Source organism: Saccopteryx bilineata, chromosome 3, assembly GCF_036850765.1.
Source record: "Saccopteryx bilineata isolate mSacBil1 chromosome 3, mSacBil1_pri_phased_curated, whole genome shotgun sequence".
NCBI classification, from domain to species: Eukaryota; Metazoa; Chordata; class Mammalia; order Chiroptera; family Emballonuridae; genus Saccopteryx; species Saccopteryx bilineata.
In genome coordinates this window covers 75,230,408-75,247,163 of record NC_089492.1, presented here as the reverse complement: position 1 = coordinate 75,247,163, position 16,756 = coordinate 75,230,408, and the positions used below count along the sequence as shown (strand labels likewise).

General features: G+C 36.1%; 1 protein-coding gene across 2 annotated transcripts in view; it reads right to left on the bottom strand.

The window, feature by feature from the left end:
- ZC2HC1A (zinc finger C2HC-type containing 1A) overlaps positions 1-16,756 on the bottom strand; it is a 42,452-nt gene that overhangs the window by 13,863 nt on the left and 11,833 nt on the right. For both annotated transcript variants that reach the window (XR_010730242.1, XM_066266361.1), the window contains exons 4-7: positions 11,879-12,020; positions 9,693-9,841; positions 5,944-6,043; positions 5,250-5,340 (exon numbers count right to left, since the gene is read on the bottom strand). Coding sequence is in view for 1 of the 2 variants with exons in the window: in XM_066266361.1 (XP_066122458.1) it covers positions 5,250-5,340; positions 5,944-6,043; positions 9,693-9,841; positions 11,879-12,020 (482 nt within the window). In the remaining variant the exon portion in view is untranslated. The remainder of the gene's footprint in view (positions 1-5,249; positions 5,341-5,943; positions 6,044-9,692; positions 9,842-11,878; positions 12,021-16,756) is intronic.

The following is a 16,756-nucleotide window of genomic DNA, read 5'->3' as shown; positions in this document are numbered from 1 at the left end:
GGTGGATCCCAGTTAGGCGCATGCAGGAGTCTGTCTGACTGTCTCTCCCCGTTTCCAGCTTCAGAAAAAGACAAAAAAAAAAAATTCAACTCAATTGATCTACTTACTTATCTACATGTGTGCATATACTCATGTAGAAAAGGCCATGTTCCTTAATAAAAACAAGTGTTAGCAGGATATGGCCCTTAGGCCAGAATTTAAAAAGATCACCTGCTCTAAAATACTAAAATTTCATATATGAGAGAATGCCAGCATTTAAAGCTTTTGAAAATCTAAATAAAAGGTAAATTTCAGAATAATCTAAAATATTTTTTACCATACATTAAGTTTATGGACAATATCACTATAGTACCTGTATCCCCAACAAAAATATGATACATGACTTTTGTCAAGCTAACACACTACTATAGATGAGAAATGTTCTATTATGACCAAGACTTTTAATTTAAAATGACTACCTATAGCTGCATGTAACTGCCATGACATGAACAGTATATCTAGGAAGCAATTACACTTTGGGCAAGCTTTCAAAATATTCATAGTTGAATGAGCATTTTAAGAAATATTTGGCAATGATAATCAATCTCTAATTTGAAATAAACTTAATCTACAAGAGGTCCTTGTTTACTATTGATACCATGAAAATGAATTCTCTTACAAAATAGGCCACTCAGTTTTATAAATAGCAAGCATAATAGATTGAGATGTACTTAAAAGATGACTTCGGAAATAACATTGGAAAAAACGTCACCAAGTTGTATTCTGTTTCCTTAGAGATCTACATTGTTATACTGTTTTGAGGCATTCAAACTTCTGAAATGTGTCCTACTTTTGATCCTAAATTTATTAACTTATACAGATACTTCGGTATATAATTCCATGGCAAAGTTATCTTTCTAACCCAACAGTTCAAACACTGTTGTCCACATAAGTCAAACTCTGTAATTCTAGGCTGTTTTAGGCATTTCTAGGTCAATGAAAAAGAGAGAAGTTCCTAAAAACTAGGCATTTATTTCTTACTGTTGTTGATATATGAAAAAACAAATTCAATTTTTGTATTAAGAAAGGTTCCTGACATACATTCTGTTTCTGCAGAGAAAACTTCTGCTCTTCACAGTATAACTGAGCAGAAGTAAAACTTTGAAATTTGACATTTTAGCTATTAAAAATTATCAACTGAAACACCCATGTAAGCTGGTAATTAACCATTAAGATAACACAATTCTCAAGGCATGACTGTGAACTCTGCGACAGAACTTAAATGTGGCAATGTTTATTTAAAAGCTCTGTTTCATAATACTTCTAAAATTTCCCAGAATTAAAGATAATCATCTTTTAGAATAAGGGGAAGATTCCCTGGGTGTATGCTTTACTTAAAGAGACTGTTATAACTGGTTGATCCACAAGTTGTCTAGAAGTTACTTAGCAAATGTGAGAATTTTTCCAAATACAAAGACAAATTTTTCTGTGGTATGATTCCAACATATACTGAATATTACAGATGACTGGTATGCATGATTAAAGCTGAACACAATAAAGATTGTGTATATACAGGCTTGATACAATTCCAAATCACTGAAATTATTCTTTTCACTAATATTAGAAGATGCTCAATTTCTTGAACATTTTCGCTAACCAGGTATCTCAATTCCTTTACTCTATCCTGAATCACCTGTGCCAATAGAAACAACAGTTGCTGTACAAATGTTACGTGAATATTCCATCAGCACCAGGACCATGATTCTGTGGTGTGCCAAGAGGCTGATAAATGAGGAATTTATTAATTCATTACTTTTTTCATTTACTTGTCAAAATTTATTGTGTGCTTATATGCCAAGTATCATACAACATTTTGTAGTTACATCTGTAAACAAGGCAGACACACAGAGTTTATAATCTACAAGGGAAACAGCAAACAGATCATTACCTCAGTACTTCTAAGAAAGGAATGGAGTCTGCCACTACACAGACAGCCGTGAATGGCTCTGTTTAATATAGTAATAGAGTAAGGTTCCAGTTAATAATATATTAGCCAGAAGCAAACACTGCAGCTCTCTGCCCAGTATCTAAAAACACTCCTTTAACATGTAAGGATCATACATAGATGGACAATGGGGTTTGAACAGTTATGTTTGATAGTTTAATATGCTGTGTGAGAACCAGAAATTTTAACTCTTCATTGTATTATAAGTAGTACATAACATAAAATTACGTGCTCATAATCAATGCTTGTTAGTAAAAAGAAATTCTCTCTAAAGTATCATGTTGGTCAGATTTCCTAAGGTCAGTTGTCAAGGTCTAAGCAGAGTCACAGATGTTGTCAGAGTGAGACAGAGAAACAAAATATGCCCAAAGTCAAAGTCACAAAACTATGGAGTGGCAAAGTAGGGCCCCGAAGCCCAGTTTTCTAACTCAAAGTCAGTGCCCCTTTTGATTACGCTAGCCACTTCACATGCCAACGATCCAATTCTCAGCAGGACAGGGGGGTACTGAAAAATATCAGTTTTTATCTCATAATCAACTGCAAATGAATAAATAACACTATAAACATTATAATGTGGAAGATAATTCTTTGTGACATTATTAGAAAGGCTTTGTAAGTTAAAACAAATGTAGGTAGCTATGTCTATATTTTACTTATTAAAATCAAACCAATGGAGAAGCAAGAAAAAAAATCAAATCAGTTTTTAGCACTGGAAGATAAGAACCTTTTATTTTCAACCACCTGTTCTACTACTAATGACCTCTCTCTTTCTTAAGGATAGTCTGTCTCTTTTTGGAAGCACAACAAAAAGAAAACAATACTTAACTAATCAGATCTTGTTAGTTGATTACTTTTCCTTTTCTACAAAAGAAATTAAGTTCCTTTCAGTTCTTGCACTTTCTATACGGTACAAATTAGGAAACAAAAGGCAATTTCTCTTATTTGATATATACCCTTATATATATTCCTTATATAAAAACTAGTAATAACCTATATCTGAAAGTAATGTGTGCTATAGTTCCTGTATCGACTTTATTGGTATTTCTAAAGATAAGCCCTCATTCTAATGGTCACATAGTAATCCTTAGCTTTCTGACAGCAAAATTGAAGACAAAGTGAGTTTCTACTGGAATATAGGGCCTTCTATTAGGATTTCCAGTGTTAACAGTAAGTTTCCTACATTAACATAATTGCTGAAAGCTTAATTATGCTACTTTATTGAAAGCCATGTATTTAAAACTGTAGAAAAATAAGAAGTACTTAATAAATAAAAGAAAAAGAATCATCCACTATTACTATTTCAGCACATTTGGTCTTTTCTTGTCTTTTCTAGTTTCTATCATAGTAAGCATGGAGTTTGTATACTAATTTTACTTGTGTTATAGCAGAATCATTTTCTTAAAAATTATATATATATATATATATAATTTTTTTTTTTTTTTTTTTTTTTTTTTTGTCTTTTTCTGAAGCTGGAAACGGGGAGAGACAGTCAGACAGACTCCCACATGTGCCCAACCGGGATCCACCCGGCACGCCCACCAGGTGCGATGCTCTGCCCACCAGGGGGCGATGCTCTGCCCCTCGGGGAGGGGGGGTCGCTCTGCCACGACCAGAGCCAGTCTAGTGCCTGGGGCAGAGGCCAAGGAGCCATCCCCAGCGCCCGGGCCATCTTTGCTCCAATGGAGCCTTGGCTGCGGGATAGGAAGAGAGAGACAGAGAGGAAGGAGGGGGGGGTGGAGAAGCAAATGGGTGCTTCTCCTATGTGCCCTGGCTGGGAATTGAACCCAGGTCCCCCGCATGCCAGGATGACGTTCTACTGCTGAGCCAACCGGCCAGGGCAAAAATTATATATATTTTTTATGGCAGAATCATCTTAAAAATTATCTATGCTTTTTATGGTTGCATCATATCCCTTTGTAGATTTTCAACATTTGCTCTTCAGACAAAGCTAGATATATTTATTTTTTTTTCTTTTTCTTTTTGGGACAGAGACAGAGAGAGGGACAGACAGGAAGGGAAAGCTGAGAAGTATCAATTCTTCGTTGTGGCACCTTATCTGTTCATTGATTGCCCTCCCACATGTGCCCTGATAGGGGAGGGGAGGTTATAGCTGACTGAGTGACCCCTTGCTCAAGCCAGCGACCTTGGGCTCAAGCTGGTGAGCTTTGCTCAAACCAGGTGAGCTGGCGCTCAAGCTGGCAACCTCAGGGTTTCGAACTTGGGTCCTCTGTGTCCCAGTCCAATGCCATATCCGCTGTGCCACTGCCTGGTCAGGCTATATTTTTTTATATTATACATTTTATATATATATATATTTTTTGACAAAGACAGAGAAAGAATCAGAGAGAGGGACAGCCAGGGACAGACAGACAGGAAGGGAGAGAGATGAGAAGCATCAATTCTTCACTGCAGCTCTCTGTTGCAGCTCCTTAGTTGTTCATTGATTGCTTTCTCGTATGTGCGCTGACTGGGGGCTACAGCAGAGTGAGTGACTCCTTGCTCAAGCCAGCAACCTTGTGCTAAAGCCAGCGACCCTGGGCTTGAAACCAGCAACCTTTGGGCTCAAGCCAGTGACTTGGGGTCATGTCTATGATCCCACGCTCAAGCCAGAGACCCCACACTCAAGCTGGTGAGCCCATGCTCAAGCTAGATGACCCAGCACTGAAGCCGGCAATCTTAGGGTTTCGAACCTGGGTCCTCCACATCCCAGTCTGACGCTCTATCTACTGCACCACCGCCTAGTCAGGCTATATTTTTTTTACATTATAGTAAAAACAAATGAAAAGAGACCAATGTTTAGAGCTAAAGAGATGCTGATTTGTGTCCTCATTCTAACTCTTAACAGCTATGTGGCTTTGAGCAAATTGCCCTGCTTCTCTGACCCCTCATCATAGGCTAGTGGGGTGGTTTTAATAAAAATATATGTAAAATGTCTAGCACAGTGCCTGATACATAATGCTTAATAAATTGTACTTACTATAAAAATCATCTATATTTAAAATAATTTCCTTAGCTACATTCCTATCCAAGAGTAAAATTATTTAATCAAAAATAGAAATGTTTTAAGACTCCTGAAAAATGCTATCAGATTTTCTTTCAATTCGATAATAGTTGTGAGTGTAGTTCTGACCAGCAATATTAAAAGAAATAACTTTAGAAAGAAAATTAAGGTTAATGAAAAACCCAATTATCTAAACAAAATCATACCTTAGTATTATTCACACATCTATAGCTCACTAGTAACTTAATTTCACTGTAGACTCACCCTGTATGAGGGGCTTTATGTGAGGGAGATAAGGGCTGAAGTCTGTTTCCCAAAGAGCTGTTGATTGAAGACACTTTACCTGAAGGCACACCTTATAATAAAAAAGTATTAGTTTTAATGACACTCTGGAAAAAAATCACATAAAACAGCATCTGACAAGGGAAACAATAGTTTACTGGCAATAAATCTAAATAAGTTGTCAACTAAGAATTATTTTAAAAAACAAGATTTTTAGGGAACATATAGTATCTTTCATTTCTAATTTCTACATTCCTTTCTTATATTCTATATATAAATAAAGGTACACTTCAGTAGTCAATATTTTCTTCAGACCATTAAACATTTGTCTGTTAAGGACAACTGTCAAGTTCAGAGTGGTTTCCTTCATAGGCAGAAATGAGGGGGAAATGGTCAAAGAATCATAGAACTGATCGACTATTCTGAACAAGTGCTGTATCATTAACAACATCAAAGATATACATTAAAGATTAAAAAATGATTTATACAATATCTAAAGTAGACGCAATTGAAAGTTACTTTATTTTCATCCAGAAATAATTACTTAACCTCCCTATCACCTGCTAATTACAAACCTATTTTAATAATCCAAACTAGAACAATATCTTCATTTCCTTTTCTATTAACACTGTTAATAACGAAGGAAGAAGACGAGTTATTTCATGGACCTCCTCACCGACAGCAATCTTGCTAGTGCCACTTGGCTGGGGTAGTCGTGAAGATCCGGACGATAAGGTCCCAGGAGAATTCGACTTTTTAAGAGCAGGTGGCTTATACTAAAAATATGAAAATAAAAACATTTTATCAACATTTATGAATCTCAATTGTAAACTAGTATTTCAAAATAATATTTTATTCCCTTCAATGAGCACTCTTTTTATTAGCTAATGTTGTCCAACGTGAGAAAGTATAGATTAAAAGGTGTCACCTCAGAGAGAGGTTTTCTGAAATATGTTCCTTCTCAAAACTGGTATACTAAAAGTTTGGCTCAGATGTCCCACTGCTAAAATAGACAAAGAGGAAGTTTTCCAGTTCATAGGGTGGGGGAAAGGGTATAGTGAAAAATACTTCCTCAAAGTTAGATTTTAAACACAAGCAAATATTCACAGTAAAACTTAGACACTAAATAACACTGACCCACAGTGCGGCTGTAAAGATCAGGACTTCACATGTTCCCAGGTGTGGTTTTGTACATCATACGCATAATCCAGCCCTATTTCCTGACAAAAATTCCTAAGATTAGTTTCACAAGAGCTGCCTTAGCCATCCCCAGTGAAGCAACCTAGACAGTCTGGTGTCACTGTCCTAAGCAACCCATGTCAGGTGACCAGGCTACAGGCTAAGAAGACAGGGTACATGAGCTTATCTCATTTTTACTCTTGCTCCACTGTCTAGAGGGATATCACTGTTAACTTCATTTCACTATCTCTTGTGTGCCAAATTGTGCTCACTTACTATATACAAATATATCTTATCACCGCTCTGATACAAATGAGCTTGCTCAAGGTTATACCCCACCTTAAGAGAACGGATATGAAGACTCGGGCTACCTTATTTCTAGCCCAAATGCCACACTACAAGGTTTCTGTGATTGCATGTGTATGTGAGATTTAGCTAATGCATTATTTAGTTTGCTTAGAACTTTATGGGAAACTGAGTTTTAAAACTGATTTTCAAAAATCAAGTCATATTATATAACCAATAATTAGTAGTAGCACTCCTATTAAAACCCTGCTGCCTGACCTGTGGTGGCCCAGTGGATAAAACGTCGACCTGGAAATGCTGAGGTCGCCGGTTAGAAACCCTGGGCTTGCCTGGTCAAGGCACATATGGGAGTTGATGCTTCCGGCTCTCCCCCCCTTCTCTCTCTATCTCTCCCCCCCCTCTTTCCTTTCTAAAATGAATAAATAAAATTAAAATTTAAATTTAAATAAATAAATAAATAAAACCCTGCTAACTACACATTTTAAAGTCAAACATTATAACTCTGAAATTCAGTATGTGACCTTTAAAAAAATAAATCTTGATAAAAGGGTCTTGATAAAAGACTGTGGAGATAAGCCATATAAAGACAGTTTCTTTAAAAACATGAGGTGTTTATGGTTTAAAAGGGCATCTATTGTATGTCTGTCACTTCATTAGGAAAGGTTTTAAAATGAACAATATGGAAAACAAGACCTAACAAAGACTTGTCAAAATATCAGATATGTCTACTAAAAATAGGGCCCATAAAACTGAATTAACCCTTTGAGTAGTCAGTTTTTTGTTAACACTGTCAGTGAGGACGTACATGAATGTTCATACTACTCAAAGGGTTAAGAAACAGAATTGGTAACCCACTCATACTCTGGTAACTATTAAAAAAGAGCAAAGTGACCAGACTAAATGAAGGGTGACGTAGCACACAGCGAGAGGTCACGTCTCTGGGTGGGGCGCAGGCAGGAAGAACCCTTGGGAGCAGTCACTATTGGGGACTATGGATTTTCATGTACATGTTAGAATTTATTATTAACTTTTTGGCTTACAGATAAAAAAAGGCAGAATATTCCTCTTAAAAGGAGCTTTGTTTCTTCCATTCTATATCAGGCCTCCTACTTTATGGTCAGGTTTTCTGAGGTACCTAGAACCTAGCCCAACCTTATCTATCTCCTATAATATTTCCCATTACTTTCAACAAGAACTAGTCAGGTTGGTTTCCTTTCTGACTCCTCATACTACTCTGAATGCCTCTTGTTTAAAACATATTCACCCGCCTCTCAGTACCGTGCTGTCCCCTGCCCTAGATAATTTGACTCCTTCCTCCCCGAGCTGTGCTTTATCTGTCCTACAACATCTCACTGAATTCCACCACAATTATACAGGCTTTCAGAGGGCTCTGGCTGCCGACCACTTTGTACAAGTTCATTTAGAAGAACAAAAGAATTTTATTTTAATCTAATTATAGTCAATATATATTTCTTCATTATTTGTTAGGTGCTGATTATTTCATATGGTTTCGGCAGATCACAAATCTAAATCTCCTTAGTAAAATATTTATATTTACAAAGACTTTTTATTGAAATTGGAGGACATTTTATTTCTTATAAAATGGCAGAAGACACTATTTGAACTGACCCTTCAACTCAGTACTAAAGATGCTCAGGACTGATAATACTGAGTGCCGGTGAAAATACAGTTGCTAAATATTGACAGGGACACATGTAAGCATCTTTAGGAAATGTACTGTATTTAGTTTATTAATAGAGCCCCAGTACTTGCTACAGTGTCTGATTCAAAGACAGTCCTCAAAAAAAAACCTCTTGAACGAATAGTGATAAGAAAATATGAGGACATACTGAAATGAACATATATGACTGGGCACGGAATCAGCACTGGTATAACTTCGGTGGGAAAATCAACGACTTGGATTTTACATTTATCAATAATTTGAAACCAAGTTATTGAAATATATACATTTTATTGTATTTCCTTTGCTCTATTGGTTATTTTATTCTTGAAACAAAACAAAACATTGTATTACTGTTTACTTAAAAAAAAGTGTTGTTTCACATCTGTTCTGGAAATTAATCAAAAGGAATCACTCACTGTTCTTTCCTCACAATGATGATGATAATAATGTCTCTATTTCCAATAAAATTAACAAAAACTCAATGAAAGAAATCTCTCAAGGAGGCCCCATTGTAATGGAGTCTTTTGATGCAGTATTTTAGTCATAAGTAACAAGAGAAATGGATTTACTTACCGTCTGTTAGATTTACAGTACTGAAGAATTGTTTACAAATGAAAGCTTTGTAAAAAATAAAATTTGCTTGGACATATAATAATGTTTTTGTGTAAAAAGATGCTTAAAGAAAAACAACAGTACTGTAAAACTCAATTTCATGTAATAAGATCCTCATATGCTTAACAGTGTGCTAAGTGCTTGCACATAGTGTCCCATTGCTTCTCACAATACTCATGTTGGTACCACTTCATAATGAAGGACAAAGGCCAAAGCAGCAGTGTAGATGTGACCCTATATTCATTCCCTCAGCTGCATCACTCACTCAGACACAACATGGAAACATTCAGTACCAGAGTTTTCAAACGAGAATTTCACTGTGGGTTCCTCACGCCTCTATCACCACTGGTTTCCTCTGTGTGTTTCACCTATTTTTTACTTTTTAAACTTTTTTCCCTAATATCTCTTTAAAATCTTTGTATTTTCAAGTCTCTACTAACTCAAGTCCATTTCAAATTAAGTATAATTTGGTTTTCAATTAGCCATTCAAGTTTCTGACTAAATCCCTGAACATATATACATATACACATTTTAGCAGGTGAGAAAACTGCACTTAAATATTCTGTATAGCATAAATATAAAACAACAAACTAGAAAAAGTCATTTTCTCATTTATGTGTATGAATGATTAAGTGGCATTTTACCTGTGTCCGAGAAGGCCCTTTCCCTTTGGCATCAGTTAGAAATTTGCCTTTATTACTAATTCGTGCTGCCTGCTCTTTACAGAAATTTATATGTCTGTCCGCAGCATTTTCATTAAATCTCCTCTGGCAGTATGGGCACTGAATATAATCTAGAGGGGAAAAAAGGAAACAAATTAATAACAAAATACTTGATATGGGATATAAAAATTGTAAGTTTATATGAAGACATAAGCATAAAATCATTTGATAAACAAAATCTCTCCTTTCCTTATAACCACCTAACTTGACTTATCCAAGCTTAGTAAAGACGTTTAAGCAAAAAGTCTGCTAGTTTATGATGAGCTCTATTGTTCTCCAAGCTTAGAATCGAATTTGAGGGGAAAAAGAAGATAAATCCTCAATACAAAAAATAAGTAGAGAAAAGATGTTATTTCTTTTTGCCTCTATAATGCCACGTTTTCATTATAGTTACATACACTTTTATATGGTAGGCTACTTAAGCAGCAATAACATATTACATTCAAAATATATTTTAATACTTGCGATCATCTGTTAAAATCTTTTATTTCAATTAGAGGAGATTGTCATAAAATAGTTTGACAGACTTTATACAGTTTATTTTCTTTTAGAGATGTCAACAGATGAAGGAAAAACAATATACCTTGTTAACATAATTAATTCAAATTTAAGAGTAAATATTTCCATGATAAAATATTCTAAAATGCAATGTATATTGTAAATAAAATTTTTAAAAATTAAATCTCCAAATTATCCCAAACCAAACCAAATTTTGTAGCACTGTAAAAGATCTAAACTGAGACTCTGAGAAGACATGAATATAAAAATTTAGCAGTATCAAAAAAAAATCTCAATTTATTTCAACAGGATTACTTTTGAGAGGAGTTTACCCTTTAAAATTTATATTCATCTGAAGCTCAGAAATTTGTCGTGCTAATTAGTTAGTAGGTCTGAAATTTCTAATAACAAAGTGTTCTGTCAGGATTAAGAGATTTAAATATTTCTGAAGCCCAAATCATGCCAAAGATCTGGCACTCTCACTCTCTGAGCTATATAAACATAAAAGATATATATAGTTAGGTTGAATAAGATGTAATATTCAAATACCTCCAAAACAAAGAGAAAATTCAACTTCATGGAGAAAATGATGGGTGAATCAGAAGAAACCTGAACCCAGCTGGGCCATCCCAGGAACACTCATAGCACTGAAGTTAATTACTCTATAAAAGAGGCTGGCAAACTAGGGCCCTGGGCCAAATCCACACTGCCTGCTACCTGGTTTTGATAAAGTTTTATTAGAACACAGCCACACCCATTGACATATTATCTGTGGCTGATTTCTTCTAACACTGGTAACAGAGCTCAGTAGTTGCAGAAGAGAGCCTGTGGCCTGCAAAGCCTAAGATATTTATTATCTGGCCCTTACAGAAATAGTTTATCACCTTTTCTACAATAGTGTTAAAAATGATCATACCTAGTTTTCTAAAGAAATTTCTCTTTACTAGAAAATAATCCCAATCTAAAAATTAACACTATTTCCATGCAGTTAGCTTGTTATATTACAGTAACTACTCTAATAATCAAGGTCAAAATGTCAAATGTGCTATTACTTTAAACCTTTTAGTATCTTAATATCTCAAACAGGGTTGCTAGCATCCTGCCTTGCTTTTGTTAACAATAAGAAGAAGAAAATAATACATAAATTTAGGGCTTAAGTTAGGTATATCAGTTTATATGGCAATTCCTCATAGACATTGTAGCATTTTTGAAGCAATATTATCATTTTTTTCTTCCCAGATGAGAAGATTCCAAAGAACTAGGCAACAAAACTGTCTGGATATTACTGAATAACATTTCAATTCACAGCGAACATGGTTAAAATGTTTTCTGGAATATTAACATTTAATAGTTTCTACAATACTTTTAAAAATGATATTATAATGCTTTGTTTAAAATACTCAGATAAAAAGATAATGCATTTCAACACTGATGTGTCTTAATAAGCCTAAATATTTATTATCGCCATTATTTTGTAGCAAAGTTTTTAAAGATTATGCTTCATCAGGTTCCACTATTATGAATTAAGTTTAATAACTTAAAATTTATAAAATGTCTAAATCAGTGTTTTCTCCCCACATGAGCATGACTGTTCACAACGCCCCATCTACCAGGATCGTAAGAAGGTGGAGGAGGAGGCGGGAGCTTGCCCCCCTCTTTCAGGGCCTGGTCAAGGCCTTTAGCTGCTCTTATAGTGGCAATGAATTCTTCATGTTTTCTTCTCCAGTTCGATGGTTTCTTTGGTGGTTCAGGCTAGTAAAAAAAGAAAAGTTTAGTTTTAAAAAACTTGTTTTTACAATATATTGAGATAAAAACTGAGAAAATGCCATATTACTTTAAATGTTTTCTTATCAGGAGTCCTTAAGTGATTTCCTTTCCAAATTTATAATTACAAAATAAAATTTGTGCATTTACAGTCTATGTAAAATTTTAAAATGCAATTTTAAGATAGTAAATGTGATAGATATGGCTAAACTGACGTCTCCTGGTGTCATATGCATTTGCGCTTTCACTAAGAGTGTATCTCCGTTTTCCCAGCTTCTCCAAGTATGTTATCACGCTTCTGGGTTATAACTGATTAGAGGTAAAAGAGAGCTCTCTCTAAGGCTTTAACTAGCCTTTTTCTCTTTTAATGAATGAGATTGAGCATCTTTTCTCGGGGTGGAGGGTACATGATGCATGTGCAAATCGAGTACACTTGAAACCTGTGTGGTTTTGCGAACCAATGTCATCACAATGAATTCAATTAAAGAAAAAAAGAAGCATTCGTATTGCCTTTTCTGTGAAATGTTTATACTCCTGGTCAACTTATCTGTTAGGTTGTGGGAGACTGCAAGCTGGCAAAGCCCTCCCAGTTTAAGGCTTAAGCTAAAGCTAAGTTCTTTCCCCACACCTCCTTATTGGCTATGAAGCTGAGTGTTTCTCCTTGTCCCACCCCCCCACCTCACCTGCTTGATTAGGTTGCTAGAGGCAATTTACATGCCCTTCATCTCACCCTTTGTTCTGATGTTGGCTGATTTCAGTTATGCAGGATGGAGGGTTTTCTGCACTTGGGAGAATTCTTGGGTTGCCTTGGAAATGTGACTTTGTATGGGAGACTTCCTTATTTGCATATGGCTTTGCACTATATAATAAAGCAGACCCGGGGCTTTGCTTTTGCTCTGGCTTGCCATCAGCTTGCAGAGGCCTCCGGATCCCATCCTTTTTCTCTCTGAGTTTATTTCTTCATTCCACACCATTCTAACTCAGGACCTGGACAATTACTAGCCGCACTGGTCCGCAGTAGTTAGGTTATTGGTCACTTTTTTTTCTTAAACAATTTCCAGTAACTCTTGAGAGAAGACCAGCCCCAATCCTCCCTAACAATTGTTTGTCTTTTGACCTTGTTTAAGGGTTTTCTGATATGAAGATTCATTTTCAAATGTAGTTTAATTTACAAATCTTTTATCATCTCTGGATTTGCAGTCACAGTTAGCAATGCCAAATTTCATGCCAAAGTAAAATGGAAATCTTCCTGTTTCCATCCAGAACTTTCACTGAGAAGTTTTTAAATCTCTTAATCACTAGTAATTGATCCTGATGGGCAGTGTGACATATGGCTTTCCCTTTATTTCTTTGTTAAACATAGCTATTCAGCTGTCTCATTATCCTTTATGGACTTTTCTCCCCACTGAACTGGGATAATACTTTTACTGTACTTTCTTTTGTATTTGGGCTTATTTCTGAATGTTCTCCTTTGTTCCATTGTTGTGACTACCCTTGTATCAGTATCTGTATTTTAAATATTGAGACTTCATAATAATATTTATAACCATATTTATTCTATGGTCAGGGAGCCTACTTTATTCTGCTTTTTTCATAATCTTTTCTGATTATTCTTGCATGTATATTTTTGCACATGAACTTTAAGATTAGTTTAACATTTTTTAAATGACTAGTTCAGCTGTAAACATTAAACATTACATTAATAAACAACTTAAGAAACTTAAAATATCTTTATTATACTAATTCTACCTATCCAAGAATACAATATATATTTCCATTTGAAGAAGTGTTCATTTGTCTTTCAGTAGTATTTTCAAGTATTCTTTGTGGAAGTTTAATACCTTTATTATCATAAGTTTATTCCTAAATATTTTATATTTGGTGGTGTTCTTTTATAAAGAGTCTTTTCTTCATTTTTGTTATAAATTGTTAAAAATACGACATATAAAACCTAGTAATTTCCATGTGTTCTCTTTTTTGTGTGTGTGAGAGACAGAGACAGACAGATAGGGACAGACAGACGGGAAGGGAGATATGAGAAGCATCAATTCTTCATTGTGACACTTTAGTAGTTCATAGATTATTTTCTCATATTGTCTTGACTTCGGGGACTCAGCTGAGCCTTGACCCCTTGCTCAAGCTAGTGACCCTGGGTTCAAGCCAGCAACCTTTGGGCTCAATCCAGTGACCATGTCTATGATCCCACACTCAAGCCAGTGAGCCCACACTCAAGCTGGTGACCTCAGGGTTTCAAACCTGGGTCCTCAGCGTACCAGGTCAATGCTCTAATCACTGCACCACAGCCTAGTCAGGCATAATTTATGTGTATTCACTGACTTCTCTTACTATTGGTTGTAATTTATTGTTGATTCTTTTGGGTTTTCATCACTTAATAATGGCAGTTTTATCCCCTTTTCCAATCCTCATACGTCTATATTATTTTTATTATCTAACTATTGCCTAGTACTTACCATATTGATTCGAGCTTAATCTCTTTTTTTTTTCTTTAAACAGAGACAGAGAGAGGGATAGATAGGGACAGACAGACAGGAATGGAAAGAGATGAAAAGCATCAATCATCAGTTTTTTGTTGCAACACCTTAGTTGTTCATTGATTGCTTTCTTATATATGCCTTGACCATGGGGCTACAGCAGACCGAGTAACCTCTTGCTCGAGCCAGCGACCTTGAGTCCAAGCTGGTGAGCTTTGCTCAAACCAGATGAGCCCACGCTCAAGCTGGCGACCTCAGGGTCTTAAACCTGGGTCCTCCACATCCCAGTCCGACGCTCTATCCACTGCGCCATCACCTGGTCAGGCTCGAGCTTAATCTTGTTCCTAACTTTAATGGAATTACTTCTAAGTATCTTTCCACTAAATATGATACTGGCTCTTGTGCTAGAAGAGATTTATTTTGTCATATTGTTGAAATATTCAACTATTTTGTTTTTATTTTTTAAATCAAGAATATAGGTTGAATTGACAAAGTCAAAAGATGGTTCTTTAAAAACACTAGTAAGGCAAGACTAGTCAAAAAGAGAGAGAGAGAAAGAACACAAATTATCAAGAATAGAAAACAGTATAGGACCCAGTTTGTACAAACATGAGAAAAAAAAACATTACAAAGAAACTTTATAATGTTTTTAATAGGGACAGAAAGAGGGTCAGAGAGAGGGATAGATAGGGACAGACAGACAGGAACGGAGAGAGATGAGAAGCATCAATCATCAGCTTTTCGTTGCAACACCTTAGTTCAGGGGTCCCCAAACTATGGCCCACGGGCCGCATGCGACCCCCTGAGGCCATTTATCTGGCCCCTGCCACACTTCCGGAAGGGGCACCTCTTTCACTGGTGGTCAATGAGATGCATCCTGTGCTCCTGGAGGCCCTGCAAAGCGTGGCATCCCTCACGTACAGTACTACTTCCAGTGACGCAGGATGCACGCATCACGGCTCCGGAAGCGCGTCATATCACTTGTATCGGCTAGCAGTGACAAATATGGAACCGGACATTGACCATCTCATTAGTCAAAAGCAGGCCCATAGTTCCCACTGAAATACTGGTCAGTTTGTTGATTTAAATTTACTTATTCTTTATTTTAAATACTGTATTTGTTCCCATTTTTTTTTTTTTACTTTAAAATATGTGCAGTGTGCATAGGGCTTTGTTCATAATTTTTTTTATAGTCTGGCCCTCTAACGGTCTGAGGAACAGTGAACTGGCCCCGTGTGTAAAAAGTTTGGGGACCCCTGCCTTAGTTGTTCATTGATGGCTTTCTCATATATGCCTTGACCGCAGGCCTTCAGCAGACCGAGTAACCCCTTACTCGAGCCAGTGACCTTGGGTCCAAGCTGGTAAGCTTTTTGTTCAAACCAGATGAGCCCACGCTCAAGCTGGCGACCTCGGGGTCTCAAACCTAGATCCTCTTCATCCCAGTCTGACATTCTATCCACTGCGCCACCGCCTGGTCAGGCAATAAATTTTATAATTAAGATAAAATGAACAATATCCTTAGTAAACACTATAAAATATCAGAAGAAATAGAAAATCACAAGTCTTATATATTTTTTAAATGAATCTGTTACTTAAAAAAAAACACAGAGAATTCCTGGCCTACATGCCATTCCTGTTGATTTCTTGCAGACATTTAAGAAAAAAAATAGCATCAGTCTTTTAAAAACTATTTTTTTTTTAAAAAAGAACAAACAAAATAACCACTTTCCTACTCATCTTACTGGAGCAAAACTTATAGACCACTTCTCTCATGAATACAGATACAAAAATCTTAACTAACTATAAGCACATTTCCAACTTTGAGGTGATTGAAGTTTCTTTGTAGTGCAATGTCTGATCACAACATTCACCCACTCCACAATGAGAATTACTCACCTACTGGTCAGTCTTGCTGCCACAATGAGAATTACTCACCTACTGGTCAGTCTTGCTGCCCTCTTTTCTTTTTTTCTAGAGTATCTGTATCAATGCTGAGCTAATGTTTTTTTTTATTACTCATCATTGAATGAATCAGGTTTTCTAGGTGCAGCTATTTACAAGAGGTTTTAGAGAGAAGGAGAGGCCCACGGTAGCCTTCCAGTCTATACAACCAATAGCTCTCTTCTCTGCTGCATCAGATACAGATGCAAATAAGGCCTCTGGTGTGATCAGACTACCCTTTTGCTTCTCTAAAACAATACGGGTCAGGAGGGTGATGGCACCAGCCACACT